The 22,087-nt window shown below is 38.0% G+C and overlaps 1 protein-coding gene across 18 annotated transcripts in view; it reads right to left on the reverse strand.

The window, feature by feature from the left end:
- Nucleotides 1-22,087, reverse strand: part of IL15 (interleukin 15) — a 92,759-nt gene that overhangs the window by 15,708 nt on the left and 54,964 nt on the right. For 8 of the 18 annotated variants that reach the window (XR_012131556.1, XR_012131559.1, XM_036996782.2 and 5 more), the window contains 2 exons: nt 3,688-3,785; nt 2,258-2,342 (listed from right to left, as the gene is read on the reverse strand). Coding sequence is in view for 11 of the 18 variants with exons in the window: in XM_036996782.2 (XP_036852677.1) it covers nt 2,258-2,342; nt 3,688-3,785 (183 nt within the window). In the remaining 7 variants the exon portion in view is untranslated. Of the gene's footprint in view, nt 1-2,257; nt 2,343-3,687; nt 3,786-4,793; nt 4,941-22,087 lie in introns of those variants that run through there. The other 10 variants (XM_036996781.2, XM_036996780.2, XM_036996776.2 and 7 more) reach the window with 6 other exon arrangements.

The raw sequence follows: 22,087 nt of genomic DNA on the forward strand, positions 1-22,087 counted from the left end.
GACATTGGTCCTCTTTCCTAACATAATCATTTAGTTTTATAAATTTCCCTGCAAGTAATCATTAAAATTTTATAACTCTTAAACTTATTTAAAAAGTGACTACAATAACTGCTCAATCTAAGTAAGAATTTAACTGAACTTCACATATCTTGATTTTCATTTGCCTTCAGTTCTAAGTAATTTTTTATATCCTTCGAGACTTATTCTTTGACCAATGGAATATTTATGGGTGCTTTATTTAATTTCCAAGTGTTTGAAGATTTTACTGTTGTATTTGTGTAACTGACTTCTATTTGATTTACTGAGGTGGGAGAACATACTTTGCATGATTGTGGTTGTGATAAATTTGTTAAAATTTGTTTTATGGCCTAGCATCTGCTCAGTCTTGGTGAATGGTGGCTAAAAAAGTATTTATTCGCTATGGTTAGATGAATTGTTCTATCTATGTGAATTAGATATTCTTGGTTGACTGTGTCATTCAGTTCTGTACCCTTCCTAATTACCTGTCTCATAGTTCTGCTCATCATTGGTGAGGTGGCAAAGGCCTCAGCTGTGATGGTGGGTTTGCTGTTTCTCCTTTCAGTTCTATTAGTTTTTACTTCTTCCATTTTGAAGCTCAGTTGTTCTGTGTGTACCCACTTAAGATCACTGTTTTCCTGGTGTATTCATCTTTTTTACCATTATATAATGTTCCTCTTGTTTCTAGTAATTTTATTTGTTACAAAGTCTGCTTCATCTGGTAATAATACAGCCACTTCTGATTTCTTATTATTACTGTCTGTATGTACATTTTCCTGGAGCTGCTGTAACAAAGCATCACAAAGTATGTGGCTTAAAATAACAATTTATTCTCTTGCAGTTTTGGAAGCTAGAAGTCTAAGATCAAGGTGTCACAGGGCTGCCTCTGAAGGCTCTAGAGAACAATCCTTCCTTACCTCTCCCAAGCTCTAGTGGCCCCTGGCAATCTTTGGCTTGTAAATATATCATTCGAATCTGGTTTGGCTGTAGCTGCCTCTGTTTGCACATGGTCTTCTCCCATGTCAGTCTCTCTGTCTTATGTCCTCTTCTTATAAGGACAGCTAGCATTGGATTAGGGTCCATCCCACCCCAGCATGACCTCATCATAACTAATTATGTTTGCATAGACCCTATTTCCAAATAAGGTCATGTTCTGGGATTCTGGGTGGACATACATTTATTTGGGGGACACTTTTCAACCCATTACAATATGGCATATTTCCTCTTTCTTTCTAATTTCAATCCACCTATGCCATTGTATTTGAAGTGAAATCCCTGTACACAGCATAAAGTTGGTTTTATTTTGTTAGCAATCCAGTCCATCTTTGTGTTTTAGTTGTATTCTCTTCTCTCCACTGAGATGTTAATGCAAGGAATGCTGGATCACTTATTGTCCCAAAGATCCCCGAGGCTTATACATTTTTTGGTAAGTTTTCTATTACTCTATCATCAAGTTCACTGTTTATCCTCTGTCATATTCATTCTCATCTCCAGTTTGTTTTGTATTTCAGTTATTGTATTTTTCAGTTCTATGATTTCCATTTGTTTCCTTTTTCATATTGAAGTTGTGATTTTCCTGCTTCTTGGTAAGATGACTGATTTTCAACTGTATTCCAGTATCTTGGAGATTATGTTGGGGGAGACACTGGTCCTATTTCCATCTTCCATTTTGGTGTGCAGCCACCTTGATTGGGTTTAGCACACAGGTTCTGGCTTCTGTTTGTATGCCGTGATTCCCATGGCAGTTTGGTTTCCATTTGGAAGGCTTGGTTCACTGGGTGCTCCTGGGCCTCCCACTGGTCCCTGTTGTGTCAACCACAGGGCAAAAGCACTTGCTTGCCCACACTTGTCAGTGAGTCTCCTGCTCCCCACCCCACTGCAGATTCTGCCAGGCCAGCTGGTGTCTCTAGGTGGGAGAGGGGGCTCTCTACCTCTCAGGAAAGAAAGCCTTTCCTTGGCTCAGGCCCTGGAAGGGCTTTTCCTCCTGCAAATGCCACTAAGTCACCTGGTTTCTCTGGTAGGAGAAGAGATTATCTCCTGTGACAGAGAGTTCTTCATGCTGGACCACTTGCAAATTGCTGATAATTGTAGTAAAAGATTTCATTTGAGGTCTTACAAGGCTCACAATTCTACAAAATATTGTTTCCAGAAAGACTTCATTAAGATTAACAGCAAAACACAGGGAGAGGAATACTCCAAAGCAATTACATCAGATATTTTTGGAAAAATGAGTACTCACTTGAATGAGACTGTCAATTCTTTTCAAATCACTTATTACATCCTGCCATTGTGCCTCTGTTTTAGGAAGACCTGCGCTGATACAGCTGAAAGCAAAACCAAAGGGTGAAGCATATTGAATAAGCATAATATTGTCCTGATGACTACCATGGGCAAAGGAGCAACCAAGAATGTTTTATTATGACTAGTGAAAAGATGAGTGCTGTCCCTGTCTTCAGGCATTTGACAGCCTTGTAGATAAATAGAAGGCCTGAACACACAGTACAACTTTGATGCTTTAGGCTACCTGGGGACTTACGAACATGGATTAGAGAAAGTGAAAGTGATAACTAATAAATAACCTAGTGCAATTTATCATAATGAAATAAAAATAGTGCCTTATGTGTGGTAGTGCTATAGTAGTGCTATCGTAAATATTTTTGAATGAATTACTATTTCTTTTTTTAAGTGGAGGTCTCATCAGACTTTTTAGTCTAATAAATAAATTAACTCTTAATAATCATTCTCATGTAATCATTTTGACAACAGATCATCTTTACAGTAGATTAAACATGCCCCTTGAATGTTGCTCACACTATTACTATGCTTGTAGCAGTTTCCTTCACAAACATTACAGATTTGAGCCCAGTCTAAGTTGTATGATCACATACTTCGTTATTTTGGTAAAACCAAAATTTAATACCAAGACAAAAGACTCCTGTACCGATAAGTGGCTGTGGAATGATTCTTAGAGCTTCAGGAGAAATAGTTGCTCCCTGATGGATCTTGTACAGAAGCATGAGAACCAACACTAATCTTTCCTGGGAGAAAGATTTACCTGCACAAATCTATGGCACCCCATAGTATGCAGACATTAGTAGAGTAAAGCTGAGTTCAGAGTCAGATTACACAACTACAGGTTGGGTACTTTGGGTTAACTGTACACTGTATTAGCTGCATCTAAGAAGGAGGAAAAAACTTAATAGGCATTTTAACAAAAATATGAATATTTAATTGGAATAAAAACAGAAGGCCTAACTAAAGAAAGAACTGGTTCACACTGAACTAGGATAGGGCTCAAAGGATAGGAACAGTGCTAGCAATAGATAAAGAAGTAATGCAGGCTAGCCTTATGTATCTATTTTTTTTACTGCTGTGAAAATCATGCAGGATATTAATAAGGAATCTACTTCCAAGTTCAGTTAGATACCAAGAGGTCCAATTTATGTGAAGGCTATAACATCATCTGGAGTACCATCAGGATATAAAAATGCTCAGTAGGGTGATTACCAAACCTTCCCTGAATCTCCACAATCTGCTCTTTATCATCACTCAAATGCTGAGCACCTAAGGATTCAAAGAAGCTGAACATAAACCAATTCCACAGAGGAGATACTGAAGAATAATGACTATGGCTATCAGTATGATATTTATGCTGAAAAACAAAATTACCCCAAAATGAAGACATGAATGCCAGCCTCCGTTAAAAAATGACTGTTCAGAAGTAAACACAAGTAGCACTGGATGGAAGAACTTCTCAGATATGGTTTCTGAAAGATACAATCGCAAAGTTAGTAAATTGTTTTCAGTTAGAAAGTGAGATTTAAAATTATATTTTATCATGTTTCTATGTCCCAAAATGTAACCTTATCAAAATTTCAGACTGAATATTCCTTATCAGAATTAATGAAACAAATTTATCTTTTTGCTTTCTCCCCCACCTCTGGCTCTGTCTCCTGTGTGCAAAATTCTTTCATATGTATTTCTCCAGATGCATTTCAATGATGATAATTTTAAGAAAATTTACATATTTACTAAATTACATATATACTAACAGCACCACTTGATTTGTTTCTATTATCCTGAAGCTCCCTCTCATCTCTTTTTCCTTTTTAATAGTCCAACATATTTTATATAGCACAGATTAATACCATGAATAATTAATATAGGTGTACTAGTTATATATTAATTTCACATAATGCTATGAAAATTAGTTATATAATCAATATCACTTGGAGAAAAACCAGACAGAAAAGGAACCAATTAAAGATACTCTATGCCATCCTAAGAGCCAATATAAAATAAGGTCTCTTGGTAATTAAGGAAAATCACTTATCTTCAAAGTTCCTGGAGTTTTGATACTGTTGACTGTCTCTTTCATGTTGGAAAAACCTTTATAACTTCAGAAAGCAGTGATGATTTTCACCTTAACCACTAGAATCAGTGCTTCATTTAGTCTAAACTGCAGGGATGAATAATACCCAGATCCTGCCCTCCATGAACTTGCCCTACATAATTATCTGAGTAAACATTTAAAGAATAAAACAGGGAGACATAAGTGAAGCAACACATTTATGACATGAAAAGCACATCAAGATGTTAGTAGAGTTAAAAAGCTATTTTATTTATTTTCAAAATAAGAACAATCTGTGTGTGAAAAGACATCTGTGACATCCCAAGATCTTCACAGAAGAGTCATGTAACATTATAAAGTATCTGAGATTGAAGTGACCTTTTAAGAAAAAATCCATATACTCTCTTCATCTGATTTTTCTTACCGAAATTCTCATTACTCAATGACAGGGTAAATCCTTAAGTATTGAAGAAGAGCTGGCTATGGCAATGGGTTTCCAGCAGCCATCCATTCAGAATACTTCCTACAATACAATCCAGGGTAAAGGATGATCTGTTAAAAACACAGTAGACTAGTGGGAGGAAAGAAAGGGAAGGGAATTAATATTTATTGAGCATGTACTTTTCTATGGACATCCTATTAGTCACTTTAATATAAGCATCACATTTAATCCTCACAGCGATCCTGTAGGGTGGGGTTGGTAGCATTTGGGTAAACTGTCCAAGCCCCTTGCAAGTCAAGACAGCCAGGATTTGAGGCCAGGTCTCTGATTACAAAGCCTGAACCCTTTCCACCATGTTCCTAAATCAACAAATTGCAAAGTCATATTAGTGAAAAGTGAAGCAACCAAGTACCTGGAGTCATATAAATTACTGACTGTTAAGTCTTTGAAATAAATCACTTTGAAATAAGTCACTGTTAATTGAAACACCATTTGAGAATTTCATAAGTAACAAAAAATTTCTATTTTTCTAATTGAAATCATCAAAGAAGGCAAAGTTTACACATTCCCATATTCAATTCCATTTTATTAAATAAAAATTTAAAAGTATATAAAATACAAACTTGTCCTTTTAAAATAGTATGTATTTTACAGCATCTTACTATGTTGATGGACAGTGACTGTGAACGGGTATGTGGGGGGGACTTGCTGAAGGGGGGAACCTCGTAAACATAATGTCCTCCATGTAATTGTAGATTAATGATACCAAAATAAAATTAATTAAAAAAAATAGTATGTATTTGTTGACCTCTCCCCAAAATAAAAATAGGCCATGTCCCTTGACATAAATAGTCACAGCAATTAAGTTTATAAACTATACTAATTTTATTATTTAATTTTCTTTAATTTTAATTTGTATTTAATTTACATACTCATGTTAATGATAGGGAAAATTTACAAGGACAGCAACCTAGCGGGTGGCTCCACTCTGTCTCGCACCCCTCCCTCCTCAACATAAACAACACTATAAGGACAATAATTTACGAGGTGGCTCCCTCCCTGCCTCGCCCCCCTCCTCAACCCAAACAAAAAAAACCACTCCCTTGGTTTCCCCATGCTGCCGAGCACCGGTCCCAAGGTTTGCTTCCTAAACTCCCTCCCCTTGCCTGCTCGCTTGCTGTGTACGTAGGAATGTTACAGATAAGGAAGCAGAAAGGTATAAATTGCTCCCTTTTCCTTTGTTCGGGGCTCAGACTTTTTGGGAGATTACTCCCCCCTGAGCCCGCAGGTGTGAAATAAAGCCTCAGCACTCCAAGACCTCCGAGTGCCGCTTGGTTTTTTCCTTCGGTGATCCAGTCCAGGCTTTTTTTCAGTATTTTCCGTAACATAAACATAATAAAAACAAATATTTAATGTAATTTTTATTTTACAAATTATTTTATTATTCAGATGTTTCTGAAATATAAAAATGATTGCTTTATAATACATGATGTATCAACTTTTTAAAAGAAAAATGAGCATTTATCTAGGTGTTACAGATACTAGAAGAGTATATCTAATAGGAATGCCATTTTTTCCTACAACATATTAAATCTAGTCTAACCTATATTAAATCTAATCCTGTTGCATATGATCTAAATCACCCATTTATTGGTTTAATTAAAGCAAACTCTGTGTTACTCTCATAATCATTCTCTGTCTATATTATCTCAGTGCTCCAATTTTTGAAACTTCAGAATTATCTTTGTAATTTCATCCAAATCCTCTTAAGTTCCCTGTATCCTTTTAAATTGTCATACCCCAAACTCCACATGGTTATAAAAACTGTAGTTACTGTCTTGGGACCAAGTCATACTAAGGAAGATACATGTGTTAATACGGCCATATGAAGCTACTTCAGTAAACAACGGGGGTTTCACTCCTGGGCTTTTGCAGCAGTGAGTCTCCACACATGCAGGGTGTTTAATTCCTACCAAGGTCACAGTGGACTTTCATCGCTCTGCTCAACTAGCTCCAGCTAGCATAAGTCAAGGATGACTAAGTGATGTAACCAAAACGCTCAGGGCAAAGCATGGAAGAATTGGGCAGGAAATTGCCTCAAAAGTCTCTAACAAAAAAATGATAATGGAGACCAGTGTAGCTGAAAAGGAAACTTTTACAGTTTTGATTATCACTTGGCAGAAGAACTGATATGGTCTTTTAGATAGCCACATGGAAATGTCAAATAGACTGGGTTGACAGCAGAGAATCTGGTTTTCATAGCAACTTTGGAAGCAATTAATCTGCCTCTTACTAAACTTCTGTGGACCAATAATTTTACTAGAAATTGTGTGTGTGTATGTGTGTGTGTGTGTATATGTGTTTGTGTGTGTAATCCACGTGGGTCAAAAAGACTGGAAAAAGTATAATACTCTATTGCTTTCACCTTAGTAAGGGTTCAATGTTAACTTTTACTATAAAAATTATTAATGATGCTATATTAATTAGAGTGTTTACCTAGTGCTTTCAGATTTATAAAATTATTTCAAATATATATACTATCACATTCAATCCTGGCAATATCTTTAAATGAAATATATTATTCTTATCTTACAGTAAGAAAATGAGATTCTGAGAGATTAAATGACTTGCTTCAGCGAAATACCCTGCATGTAGCCATCAAAAATTTACCTCACAATATAGGTGGGGTAAGGGAAGGAGGGAGGCAGTAAATTTCACAAACTTTGTGACTGAGAAATGTAGGCCCCTTCTATATATATAGAAAGTACACCACCCATCCCATGTAAATAATCAAAAGCCACAGCTCTCTGAAAACTTAAAAACAGGTCTCAAATTGTTCTGATCTGAAACATAACTCAAGTTCTTTCACACACATCATCTCATTTGCCTCTCACAAAATAACTGGTGGAGAGGTCTCAAATTGTTCTGATCTGAAACATAACTCAAGTTCTTTCACACACATCATCTCATTTGCCTCTCACAAAATAACTGGTGGAGGAAAGTGGCCGAAACCAAGCCAATCACTTCCTGAGCAGGCAAACACAGGGCTGGAATGGATTTTCCACTCCTTCTATGCCATGGCCCTGGATGACAGGAAGCAGTGTTTAATGCTGTCACACCAACTACGCACGGTCATGATTTGTCCTCACAACTGCCACCTTTGGTTTTTCCTTCATTCCCCTGATGCCAGGACCTGGGAATAAACAAAGACTAAATTCCAGGCCTAGCCTCAAGGAACTTACTGAGCTTAAGCAGGATATTTTTTTTCTAATCCTGTGATTGGGTCTCCTCACTCCAGGGTGCCTGTTGACCTTACAGCAGCACTGCTATCCAAGCAGGATGCCACTGCCCAGGCCAGAGACGTCAAGGCACTGGAAAGGGCTGACAAATCAACACAGCTGGGTAGTTCTGGAGCAACTTGTGAAAATAACTGTAAACATGTTAAATTCTATACCAATATTACAGTTCTTACTAGCATGAAAATATAATCTAACACACTGCTTTTCTGTTTTGCTTTATTCTGCTTAATTATTTACATGCTTAGTCACACATTTAAAACAAATTCAAATAGACTTAGCAACAAAAGAAGAGTTACAAGTATTGGTTTATTTGGAAAACATGTTCATCTATTCCATCAAATAGCTAAAAATGAGAGCAAATCAAGGTTGAGTGCTTCTGTGGAATATAAAGAATGTACAACAATGTAGCTGTCCATTCATTTAGTAAATAATTATCAAGTACTTACCATGTGCTAGGCATTTTTGTGTGACCTTGGAATACATCAATGAATGCAGAAGACAAAGAACCTTGACTTCAGGTGAAAAGCCCACTTGCAATATACATAAGTTAAGTTATATATTTTATGAGAGTGTGATACATGATACAGGAAAAAGAAAATGGAGACTGAAGTAAGAAAGATAGGGTTGCAATTTTAGGTAGAGTGGTTAGGGTAAGGTTTAGGTAAAACAAAATCTGTTCAAAGATATAAAGGCAACTGGGGCATGGGCCCCAGGGAGATTCAGGGAAGAGCATCTGAAGCAGAGGGGCAGCTGGAGCAAAGGCACAAAGGCAGCTGCAGGCCTGAGTTTGAGGACTGGGAAAAAAAGGCCAATGGAGGGAGGAAAGCAGAGGGTAGTTTGAGATGACGCCAGAAAGGCAGAGCTGGAGGGGCATCAGGTTGGGCCCTTTCAGCCCCTCTAAGGATCTGAAGTGAGAAAGCACTGCAGCATTTTGAGCAGATAATTGATACCATCTGAATGGCCTTTCTAAGAATGCCTCTGGGCCTCTATTAAGGCCAGGCTGTCAGGTCAGGGCAAGGATTCACGCAGGGAGTCTTGCAACTACAGGAAACCAGGTGAGAGGCATGATGGCTACAACGAAGGGGACGGCAGTGGAGCTAGGAGCTGTGGTTGGAGTCTGGAAACACTTTTAGGACAGAACCAATAGGATTTCCTGGCAGATTGGATGTAGGGTACAAGAGAAAGAAGAATTGCTCCAAGTCTTTTGCCCTAAGCAACTGATAAATGGAGCTGCCATCAACTGAAATGAGGCAGGTTGTGGGTGGAGTGGACGCTGTGAATGGAAGGGGAAGGCCAGGAGTTTTAGTTTAGGGTGTGTGTTGAGTTTGGAGGTCTATCAGATAGCCACATGGAAATGTCAAATAGGCTATTGGATATATGAATCGAGTTCAGGAAGGTTGTTTGAGCCTGAAATATATTGATTGGGGATTAGTGACATGGTTGAGACACCAAAGGAAAGTAGAGGAAAGGGCCAAAAACCGAGCCAAGGCGTTTCAATATTAGGGAGAAAAAGAAGAACCAGAAAAGGAAAAACTCAAAGGGAAGACCAGCGAAAAAGGAAAAAATGAAGAGAGTGTGATGATGTTCTAGAAATCAAGTGAAGCGACTATAACCAGGGAAAGAAATGATGATCATGTTAAATGTGCAGCTAGGTCACAGAAAACACAGACTTATCACTGACCAGTGGGACTTAACAACCTGGAGGGCAAGTGACTCTGAAAAGAACACTTCCGGCGGAATGACAGAGGCGGAAGCATGCCTGGAATGGGTTGAGGAGAAGTGAGAGGAAGGAATTTGTGAATTGTTAGTGCAGACAATGTTCAGAACTTTAACTTTGAAGAAAACCAATGTAAAAAGGAGAAATGAGTGGGGTGGCGATAGGTGGTAGAAGGTGGAGGAAATAACAGCATGTCTTCATCCTGAGGGAAAATTAAACAGAGTTAGAGAGAGATGGGCCTCTTGCCAGAGTGATATTTTTGATGAGAATAGTATCTCCTGCACAAGTGGATGGAAGCTGAGACATCTATTGTCTCAGAAAGAAAGCTAAGTGTCAGGATGGATGCAGTACCTGAGAGGTAGGTAGATATGGCGACTGAGTCCTCAACTCTCACTTGAATATTTTCACTGAATTGGGACAAAAAGTCATCTGCAGAGAATGAGAAAGCAGAGGACAAGAGAAAGAGAATGTTACAGTTTGAGGACAGAGGAGAACATATGAAACAGTCATCAGGGTAAGAAGGAGAATGAATAAATATAAATATGCTATGAGAACCATGCCTATTGGAAGTCCGTGGTCATAAATGGTCAGAAAGTAAGATCAGTCAGCATGCTTGTGTGCATCTTCTCCAGGCACATTGAGTGCCAAGGAATAGGTAGGCCTGAAATAGGGAGAAAACTGGATTTACTCATGGTGGTGTATGCCCACCAAGTACAAGCAAGAGAGAATCAAGGAATTTTAGGGCATATGTAAGGAAGCTGTGTCCAGCATATTTAATTTTCTTTTTTTATTATAGGACTTCATGGAGTGTTATTGGAATCATACCTTGAAGAATGGGTAGATTTTAGAATTGAGTAAAAGGAGAAAAAACAATATTCTAGCTGGATGACAGAGCCTGAGCAAGGACCTATGTAAATAGGTATAGTAGTATGTATACTGAGAAAGGTGAGTCATTTGATGACAGTGAAAGTAGTGGTAAGAGTGGACAAAACTGTACAATTTCAAAGCAGGAATTGTTAAACATTTTTTCTAAAGCACCACATAGTAAATAATTCTGGCTCTGTAGGTCTTACAGTCTGTCACAACTACTTAACTCTGCCAATACAATGTGAAAACAGCTACAATGTATGCATGAATAGGTATTACTGTGTTCCAATACAACTTCAACCATCAAAGCAGATGGTTGGAGGATTTGACTCACAGGTTATATAGTTTGTGAACTTCTGATGATGTGGATCTCTTAGTCCTTATTTAAGTTCTTAGGAATACTTAAAAACAGACAAATTGTTTAATTATATTAAAATGCTTCCAAAGCAAATCATAACCATTTAATATCTGTACTGCCAAGGAAAAACAAAGGAAAAAACAAAGTGGTAAAATTTGGACACTTTAGTTACCACAACTACTGAAAAAGCACTAATTAAATAGATGATGATATTATAAAATGTACATATAGAAATACCTCAAATAGTTTATCATTTAAGACAGACAACAATGATACATACATGTAGCTACACAGCATACATGATAGATGGTCTTACCACTCTCTGATCACAGTTCTATGTAGCAGTAAATATATATATATATACACATACATACATACATATAAAAAAGAGCTTTCTCAAAGCATCACAGCTATGGCATTTAATCTACTGTTCAGGAATAGCCAGTGAGATCTGCTCCTCTAGACCACTTTCTGGAAGCACTGTATTCACAACATTTGAGAAGGTGAAGAAATTACCCCAGCCCATCACACAAAAGGATGAAGAGCCAGAAATTATGAGACAGGTTTGGAAATTCCAACATAGTATTGAAAAGGAACTCCAGAAGGAACAAAGAGAATGGAGAAAAGGAAATATTTCCAAAAAATGATAAAAGAAAATTTCACAGAGGAAGACACTAGCTTTCACAATGAATGGGTATAAAAAGGATAAATAAAAAACATAGTAATTTTTAATTAAATTTCCTAACTCCAGGATAAAGAAAAACATGCTGATAGCATCCACGGAGTAAAAACAAATGACTTAAGGACAAGAATCAGAATGAATCTGATCATGGTTACAAGGCAATAGAACTAATATTCAAAGTTTAAGAGTAAGTAAGTTTGAAACTAGAAAGCTATTGATATTTGAGAAAGAGGGCAAAGAACATTCTTTCATACCAGACCTTAGAAAACATAAGATCCACAGAATGTCTGTGAAATAATTATGTGAAAATGCCATTTTGGGAGAAGAAAAAGGTTATACCAGCAAAAAGAAAAAGATGTATATAAGAAAGTGCAGAGCATAAAATAAGTAATATTTATATTTGGGTCTAAATAACTAATGATCATTTTTAAATGTACATTTTTAAAAGTACATTGCTTCTTTTTACCCCACTCATTCATTTATTTTACAAACATGAGATTCTTGTTAGAAACCTTGTTTATCTTGTTCATTACTGTATATCCAGCCTAGCTTACTAGATGCATGATAAGCACAGATTAGATGTTTGCTCTATTTGATTTTTCATTTGTTTACGATGACATTGTTCCCATTCTCAGAACTCTCAGCCTCTTAGCTGCATGTCTCCCCATCCAGCATGTCTCAGTCACTGTAACACTATACTAAATAGCACCCTAAGTTTCCTCCACAAGTCATTTTTCTGCTATTTTATTTCACCGACTTCAAATTCCAAGCTACAAAGCATTGAGAGAAAAACTGTGCCATTACAACTTCTTGAGATGCAACTTCTACTGGGCCTTCTCTATAGTCTGCTAATGATTTGTTGCTCTTTCTGACATTCCCTGCCACACTTTAAAGTCAACTTTATTGAGATATAATTTCAAGATAATAATATACACCTAATTTAGGTATACAGTATGCAAAGTTTTAAAAATTGTGTACACCTTTAAAATCACCACTACAGCTATGATATAAAACATATCTGTAATCAAAAATTTTTCTCATCTCCCTTTAAGGTCACTCCACTCCCAGTGTCAACACCAGGCAATGACTGACCTAATATGTACTCTTCCAAATATGGAAGGAAGATTACAGATAATCTCCATGTGGGAAATAATGTGGAAGAAAAAGCAGCAGCAAACTCATGCTAAGATTATTATTTTGTTTGGAGAATGTGAACTGAATTAATGATGACTATTGCAAAAATCAAGATAAAAGTTTACTACAGGAAATAATAAAACCTAATTATATTATTATAATTTCTAAACCACAAAATAAAGGAGAAAGACAAAAAAAAAACCTTGAGCAATCTAACAAAGACAGAACAGTAAAAAGTACAAAATAAAGTGGCAGCAGTAAGACTAAACATACAAGTGCATTCACCACACAAGCAGAGGTGTGATGAAAATTATATCTGCTCATTAAAACATTTGTATTGAATTTGAACAGTACAGAGGTAGAATAATAGACATAAAAAATTTTTAAATATGCTGTTTATAAGAAATGGAACAGAAATAAAATAGACAGGGAGTAGTCCTGGTATGGTAAATGACAAATGGGTTATGTCATGGAAAGCCTTGCTTGACAGGAGAATTTGCTGTTCACTCTGTTCATGAATGAAATGGCATGATCAAATCTGCATTTGATACAGATCATCTTGACCACTGTGAGGTGAGAGAAGACCGATAGTAGGAAAATGAGTCAGTTATTATTCTAGTAGTCCGTTTAAGGATCCAAACTGAGGAAGTAGGAATAGGAATTGAAAAGTAAAGAGTACTACTTATTGGAGTAATAGTTCCCAGCAGAACCGGCAGGTCTTATCAACAGTCTGGGCATGTGGAGTCACGGTGGAGGGTGAGTCTAGGGTGAATGACAGGCCTTATGGATTGGAATATCAGGGTAGTGGGGTCACTGAGACTGGACAAGACAGGACTGGTTTGAGAGGAATATGATTCACCCGGCGTCGAACATGTTAAGCCTGGAAGGCTGGTGGGATACCAGAGAAAACGTAGGGCAGACAGATGAATATGCAGATTAGAAGCGCAGGAGATAGCAGAGTTGGAGATACAACACACTGACTGGCTTAAAATCACGCATTCAGACAAGATCAAGCAAGGAGAGCGTGTAAAGAGAAAACTGCGGTGAGAAAGGGAAGAATGACAATCCTTGGCCTTTCTTCACATGCCGGCCTCCGTGAAAGGCTTCTGACTGCCGCGGGTTATCAGTCACAGCTACCAGGGTCATGCTGCAATCACAACATGCTTGTGGGCTCTAACAGTACACTGCCTGGAATCTTAGAAGCACATGTTTTCAATTAGAACGTTTCTGAAATAGGGTCTTAAGTGATCTCTATCCTCACCTACAGAAAAGCTGTTATTGCAAAGATGTGCTTTTTAAAAACCTGATGATGGTTCAGGGAGGGTTCTCTGAGAAAGGGACTCTTGACAGATTTATGTGCAGGATCTATACTGAGAAATGTCTCCAGGTCCGCTACCTGTGGGGGAAGGAAGAGAGCTGAATTGGGCAGAGGGAGAAGTGAAGCTGCTCTGCAGCCCCTGACCGGGCTTTGCGGGGCCCTGTAGCTGCGGCAGCCCTCCGGACTGCACCAGGCAGGGGAAGTTACGGCCTTTGTGACACCCGCGTCACCGCGTCACCATGGATGCAGGCTGCCCCTGGTGACTGAGTGTGTGCTGAGTGGCGGGGGTTTCCCCCAGAAAGGACTGTCAGCCAACAGGAGCTGAGATAACGAACTTCGTTCCTGACGGAGAATAGGACATCCGCTACAAATACTTGAGAATGAAGATATGTAACAGTTTTAGCTCAGCATGATCTGATCTTTATATGAAAAGGAAATATTAAACATAAATTTTATCTGGCACAACCCACTTCAAAATCCATTTTAGTTAAAGCAGGTCATTTGAAATCTTACCCTGTTTGGGACAAAGTGGAACAAGATAATTATTCCTGAAAATTAAAAATATATGTATATATATATATGATCAAAAAAGACATTCACCACCAAATTCCTAGGGATTTATGGAAAATTTGGCAAGAGTAAAATACAATGGTAAATGTTAATTTAGCCCTTAGCCCTTAATGTGAGTGGCAGAGTTACCACAAAATCAGTGGCACTCCGATGCCTCTGTCTTGTATTGCCTGCGGTGAGGAAACAGCAGTGGGGCATGGAGGCTAGCCCCAGCCTGGTGGTCTCCTCCACCTCCTAGAAGTCACCCTGGGTTTGTAACAGGTATTGTCAGCAGGCAGGCCAGTACTTCCTCAATCATTTTGACTACAGTGACTATCTAATCCCAGTAAACCTCGTGGAGAATCTGGACCTTACCTGAGGCTCTAAGGATGTGAACAAAGTGTACCAGGGCCCCTCTGTCCCAGGCTCTCAGCCACTCGCTCCCCTCCATCTCTCACAGCCAGACCTGCCCAAGGTAAATGAAGGGCGAAGATGGAGAGTCAAGAGGCAGCAGTGAGGAAACGGGTGGTTCCACCACAGAGGCACTGGCCTGAGATCATGCCAAGTGAGACCTATAAGCCAGACTTCTCTGAGGCTTCCCTCCAAACAAGAAGGACCCCCAAGCACAAAGCAGTGGGGGCAGTTAGAAATGTGGTATTTGTGATAATTCGTTATGAAGGTCAATGAGTATTTCCTAAATCATCAATAATGAAAAACAAATTTCAATCTACTTGCTAGAGAAAAGCATAAATTTTCCTTCTATTCTCTATATAGAAAATATTATAAATAATATCACATAAAAGAGAAAATCTGAGTGTACCAAGACAAAAGTTTGTAGGAAATAAAGTATATAAGGATACAGGATGCTTATTAATGATGCTGATAGTATTTTGCAGTGTTTGTGGTATTCTTCAGTTTTTTTATATCTGTAATTAGTGATTTCTCTTCCCACTGTAGATACATAAAAAATGTTCTAGTTGAGTCACTTTGTATTTATAATTCAGTATTCTTTTTCTTAAAGGGGACCAACATTATAAAAAGCTTATGCAAACTTGGATTCTCTCTTACTTGTGATGTACTAGAAAGTCTTCCAAACATTTTAAATCAAGTAAATGTATGTGGTAGATGCTGTCATTATCCCACTTCACAGATGAGGAAGTTGAAGACACAGACTTTAAGCAACTTGCCAAAGATGACTCATGGAGGACCAGCAGCGCCCAGATTTGAACCTGCTGTGTCACTCACTCTTAAGCTCTGTGCTATACTGAAATAAGCAATTTATTGATCATTTTGATGTACTTTGATATGCATCCTATCATTCCTCATTCAACATTTATAAAGCTCCTTTTTAAGGGGTTCTTAAAGGGTTAAGGGAATGTGTTTGGTGCACATTCAGGTGTACATCACATCAGGCAGATCTGAGATAGCTCCTTCCTCCCAAAGCATCAAGACTAAGGAGCAGATCCAAAATGCTCTAACAGAAAGCATAATAAAATATAAAGATATTTTAAAATGTTACAAAGAAAGAAAATAAAATGTTACAAATCAAAATAAACATTCTGATCTACCAAGTGAAAGAGTGTGAGTAATGGTGTATAAACATCTGATAAGTCTTCTCATTTACAGAACACTGGGAAGCTAATGCTATAATTTCAGTCTAAAATCTCAACTCAAGATAATGGATAAATTTTGGACAAATTTTTTAAGTTTCAGGGGTAACTAAGATGTATTCTGAGTTCCCATCAGGCAACTGGAATTTTGATATGCATTTGGTGATTGAGTCAAGAAAAAACAACTTTATAATGGGAAAGACTAACAGAGATTCTATAATCTACCCTCTTTTTCCAAGAGGAACCTGAAGCTAAAAGATGCATGGCAATATGCTAAGACAATTCCCTTTCAGGAATCTTTTCCTGAAGTGATCACAGTCAGATACCATTTTACCTTTTTCTTTACACAGCTTATGATATTGCTCATCTAGGCTATTGTTCTTTAGTTGGGAGCTTGTTTTGTGCATATCTCAAGATCATGAACATCTTAACCTTTATTTTTTTATGATCAACAACACCTTTAATGTCTAAAAGTTTATGTGCTCTTTCCTCAGAAAAATGCAAATAAGCACGAAGCCAAAATTTCGATAAAGTCCTCTGCAGCTAAAACATTCAGTCCTCTAGAGGACTCGATACCAGGCTAAGGATCTTTCTTCTAGATTATTGGTTCCATAAAATGACTTTTTCTTATGCATGTTCAAACACATACATAGAAAACATTTATCTGTGCATCTCCTATAGTGCCTAACATTGCAATAAACATGATAGAAGCTTAATAAATGTCCATTAATTTGAATTACCAAGAACAAAGTAGCAGCCAACAGGAGGCATGGAACCAGTCTTATAATTCCTTGCCTGTTCATGTCTTATACTATTTCATGATTTTTCTAAAAGAAGAAACATAACCATTGCCATGATGGGTAAGTTTTATAGTGCAGGTAAAATAAACATTAAAGTAGAAACTCCCTATAACTACTTGGATATGACTATGCATACAATAAAAAGTCATATTTAGGAGAGGGCAGCACCTGTAACATAAAAAGTACTCAGTAAATATTTGTGGAGTGATTGTGAATACATGAATAAATGAATAATAAATAAGAATGAGCAAATGCTGCTACAAATGGAGCAGGCTTTTAGACGGGGTGGCAACTGAGGCTAGTATTGAAGAGTGACTAAAATTTGAATAGGAAGAGGAGGAGATTCCAGCTTATACAAATGCAGCATAAATAATACCATTTGAGTATGAGAAAACCTAAGAGGTGCCACTAACTCAAAAACAATGAAGGAAGTCAAAAGAAATTGCTACCCTGACTGTTGCTACCCCAAAATGTGTCTCACTGGCATATGGATTATTTTAGGCTGGTTATTATTAAGAAACAGAAGGCTTAGGAAGAGGCTTTGACTTTCCCCCTAATGGCCTAGAAGAATTTGAATAGAGGACTTGCACCAGGAAGGGAGCCATCACCATAGATAACTACAGTATAATATGAATTACTTGTGGCAGACAGGGAGATGCTTAGCAAAGCCTGTTTGTTAAATTGACTTTCTTTGTCCCATTGATTTTCTGTGGCCCAGCAAACATTTGTTTACCAAACATTTACTCCTTTCATCTTCCTGTGAATTGTCTTCCTCCACTTTGAAGTCCCAGATGCCTATCTCCTTCTCTTTATCTCAGGATGGCTTACAAGACTCAATTGCCTGTCAGCGAGCCTCAATACTCTTATGGAGCCCCTTGTAGGTATGTAATTAAATTTTACTTTCTCCTGTTGATCTGTCTCATGTCAATATAATTCTTAGACCAGGCAGAAGAAATCTTGAAGGGTAGAGGAAAATTATCCCTCCCCAACAAAATATAAATAGGCAGGTTGCAATCAGATTGCACATGACCTTCACAATCAAACTGAGAAATCTGATTTGATTTTCTGGGCAATGAGATGCATTTTAGACTCTTAGATAGTGATGTTAGGTACCTAACAGTTGTACTTGACAGGAATTAATGACTAAATGTGTAACTGAAGAAAAAAATGACACATATAATTTTTCAACATCAGCTAATATATAAATACTCAGACCAGTTTTTACCTGTTACAAACTATTACCTTAATCTCACAAATAGTCCTTCTACTTTAATAAACTAGTTTATGATTACTGGTCACCAATAGTCATCCTTTTCCAGGAAAGACTGTCAATTATTCAAAACTGAAAATTGGTATTGATTGCCCATGTGTCAATTAATAGCTGCATAAGTCATAAGTATTTATGGGCTTGGGTCATAATTAGTTTTGATCTTAAAAGAAATCTCCTAGCCTCCTCAGCACACACGTCCGACAGCAGTTTCCCTCTAGACTGTGGCTCCCTTTGTTATTCCTGCCTCCCAAAGTATATTGTTTAAAATTGGCTTTTCAAGTATTCATACTTTCTCTGTATTTTGATCTGCCTACTAAAGCTGGTCATTAGTATCTCTATAAATCAATATGCAATATGTTTGGGTTATAGCCTCCTTTACAGTTTCCACTATAGATAAAATTAAAAAGGGAGCAGTGCTTTCTTTTTCCACAAAGTTTGTACTAGGTGTGTACCCCTCTCAGCCTGAAAGTTTATTCTTCCCCTTCAGTATCATTTTCTCCACCATCAGACAACTATTATTACAATGCCTGCGTGTGGAAGTTGACTTGGGATTGTTGTCCTAATACACAGACAAGATAAAAGTGAGGCAGAAGTTATTAAGTGATGTTGTTCCAGATTCCCATGGTGCAGTTATCAGAGCAACCCAGAGGAGATATCAAATTCCTATTGTTTATTTTACACCATATTTTCCTAATCTTTCCCTAACCATCCAGGCAACTTTCCAACATTGACTTCTTACTGTGCATATGTGCACATGTGTGATCATGCATACCTACACATGAGCACATTTGCCACTGCAGAGAACAAGAGATAAAATCTCTGCTCTCACAGAGCTCATGCATTTTTTTTTTTTTTTTTTGAGAGGGCATCTCTCATATTTATTGATCAAATGGTTGTTAACAACAATAAAATTCAGTATAGGGGGGTCAATGCTCAATGTACAATCATTAATCCATCTCAAGCCTAATTCTCGTCAGTCTCCAATCTTCTGAAGCATAACGAACAAGTTCTTACATGGTGAACGAATTCTTACAGAGTGAATAAATTCTTACATGGTGAACAGTACAAGGGCAGTCATCACAGAAACTTTCGGTTTTGATCATGCAATATGACCTATAAACCATCAGGTCAAATATGAATATTCATTTGATTTTTGTACTTGATTTATATGTTGATCCCACATTTCTCCTATTATTATTATTATTTTTATTTTTAATAAAATGCTGAAGTGGTAGGTAGATGCAAGATAAAGGTAGAAAACATAGTTTAGTGCTGTAAGAAGGCAAATGTAGATGATCAGATGATCAGGTGTGTGCCTATGGACTAAGTATTAATCCAGGCTAGACAAGGGCAGCAAAACATCCACGGATGCAGAAGATTTCTCTCAAAACAGGGGGGGTGAGGTTCTGAGCCTCACCTCTGTTGATCCCCAAATTCTCACCTGATGGCCCCCCTGCGACTGTGCCTCTCTTAGGTTGTTCCTCCCTTGAGGAATCTTACCCGTCTCTGGCTAACCAGTCATCTTCCGGGGCCATACAGGGAAATGTAAAGTTGGTAAGTGAGAGAGAAGCCATATTGTTTGCAGAGGTTAGCTTTTTACTTCTTTGCAGATTTATGCCCTGTGGCTTCTATGCCCAGCACTTGTCTCGAGGTATCTTTACCACCTGGAGGAATTATGATACTCGGTAAATTCGATATGAGGCACGAATTCTATTTAAAGTTTGTAATTAGGAAGGAAGAAGAAAAGCTATAGATGTAGCATATGAAGGAAACTTGGGAGGATTGATTATTTCTTTGACATATCTTCTTGTATAGTACCTTAAGTATGTATAGGTTTTAAACTACTAACTAATTTGCACACACATATTAACATAATAGGAATACGGTGACATAAACAAAGCAAATCTATAATTACCATCCATCTCCAGTGAAGCCAAGAAAACCAGTTAGGCACCCTAGGCATTTGTGAAAATTTATCTATGATATGATGGATATTTTCCAACTGTACTTGAACCATCAGACAAATTAAAGCAGCCCATTTCTGGGATCTGTTCACATCCCATATGTTCTTTTAACCATAGATAGTCTATAGTCATGAGATTTTGGGGTGCTACAACTTGCACCCCTCCCAACTCCTGGTTGAGTTCCAACAGACAGATCCGGTCAAATTCGTTGTCTCACTGTATGCACATGCCAGCCTAGACATCTCCCTCCTCCTTCTCATGGCAAGTCCAGGAGATGGTGGGCTGGATGCAGCCACAACCGCAGCATCGTCCGGATCCCTGTGGAGGCTTTTTGATGATCATCCCCCGGCACGAGTCCTCCAGAGAGTGCTGATGCCGGAAGCTCCTCCTCATATCGTATCTTAGTTCATTTTCTGGGTATCCAAGCTAGGCCTTGATCTTCTGCGTAGAAACAAACAGACCCTTTGCCCACACTTTGACATGCCCTCTATACCACTGTGCAGAACTCATTGGAGGTCAGCACACAGTAACTGCTTTTTTTTTTTTTTTTTTAATTAAGAGAAAGGAATATTATCAGAAAAGAGTACCTCCATAGCTGATCATCTGACACCCTTTAAGTGATCAACATTAAGGATATTTAAAGCATGCGTTGATCTTTGATTTACCAATAGTTTTATCCTGTTAAGGAGTAATCCCCCTTTTCTTTCTTTCTTTCTTTTTTTTTTTTTTTAAATTTTTAATCTACACTTACCTGAAGAATACTATGTTTACTATGCTCTCCCCTATATCAGGTCCCCCCTAACAACCACATTACGGTTACTGTCCATCAGCTTAGCAAAATGTTGTAGAGTCACTACTTGTCCTCTCTGTGTTGTGCAGCCCACCCTCCCCTTTCTCCCTCCCCCCCATGCATGCTAATCTTAATACCCCCCTTCTTCTTCCCCCCCCTTATCCCTCCCTGCCCACCCATCCTCCCCAGTTCCTTTCCCTTTGGTACCTGTTAGTCCATTTTTGGGTTCTGTAATTCTGCTGCTGTTTTGTTCCTTCAGTTTTTCCTTTGTTCCTATACTCCTCAGATGAGTGAAATCATTTGGTATTTCTCTTTCTCCGCTTGGCTTATTTCACTGAGCATAATACTCTCCAGCTCCATCCATGTTGCTGCAAATGGTTGGATTTTTCCACTTCTTATGGCTGAGTAGTATTCCATTGTGTATATGTACCACATCTTCTTTATCCATTCATCTACAGATGGACATTTAGGTTGCTTCCAATTCTTGGCTATTGTAAATAGTGCTGCGATAAACATAGGAGTGCATCTGTCTTTCTCAAACTTGATTGCTGCGTTCTTAGGGTAAATTCCTAGGAGTGGAATTCCTGGGTCAAATGGTAGGTCTGTTTTGAGCATTTTGATGCACCTCCATACTGCTTTCCACAATGGTTGAACTAATTTACATTCCCACCAGCAGTGTAGGAGGGTTCCCCTTTCTCCACAGCCTCGCCAACATTTGTTGTTGTTTGTCTTTTGGATGGCAGCTATCCTTACTGGTGTGAGGTGATACCTCATTGTAGTTTTAATTTGCATTTCTCTGATAATTAGCGATGTGGAGCATCTTTTCATGTGTCTCTTGGCCATCTGTATTTCTTTTTTGGAGAACTGTCTGTTCAGTTCCTCTGCCCATTTTTTAATTGGGTTATTTGTTTTTTGTTT

The sequence above is a fragment of the Manis javanica genome, chromosome 5 (genome assembly GCF_040802235.1).
Source record: "Manis javanica isolate MJ-LG chromosome 5, MJ_LKY, whole genome shotgun sequence".
Lineage (NCBI taxonomy): Eukaryota > Metazoa > Chordata > Mammalia > Pholidota > Manidae > Manis > Manis javanica.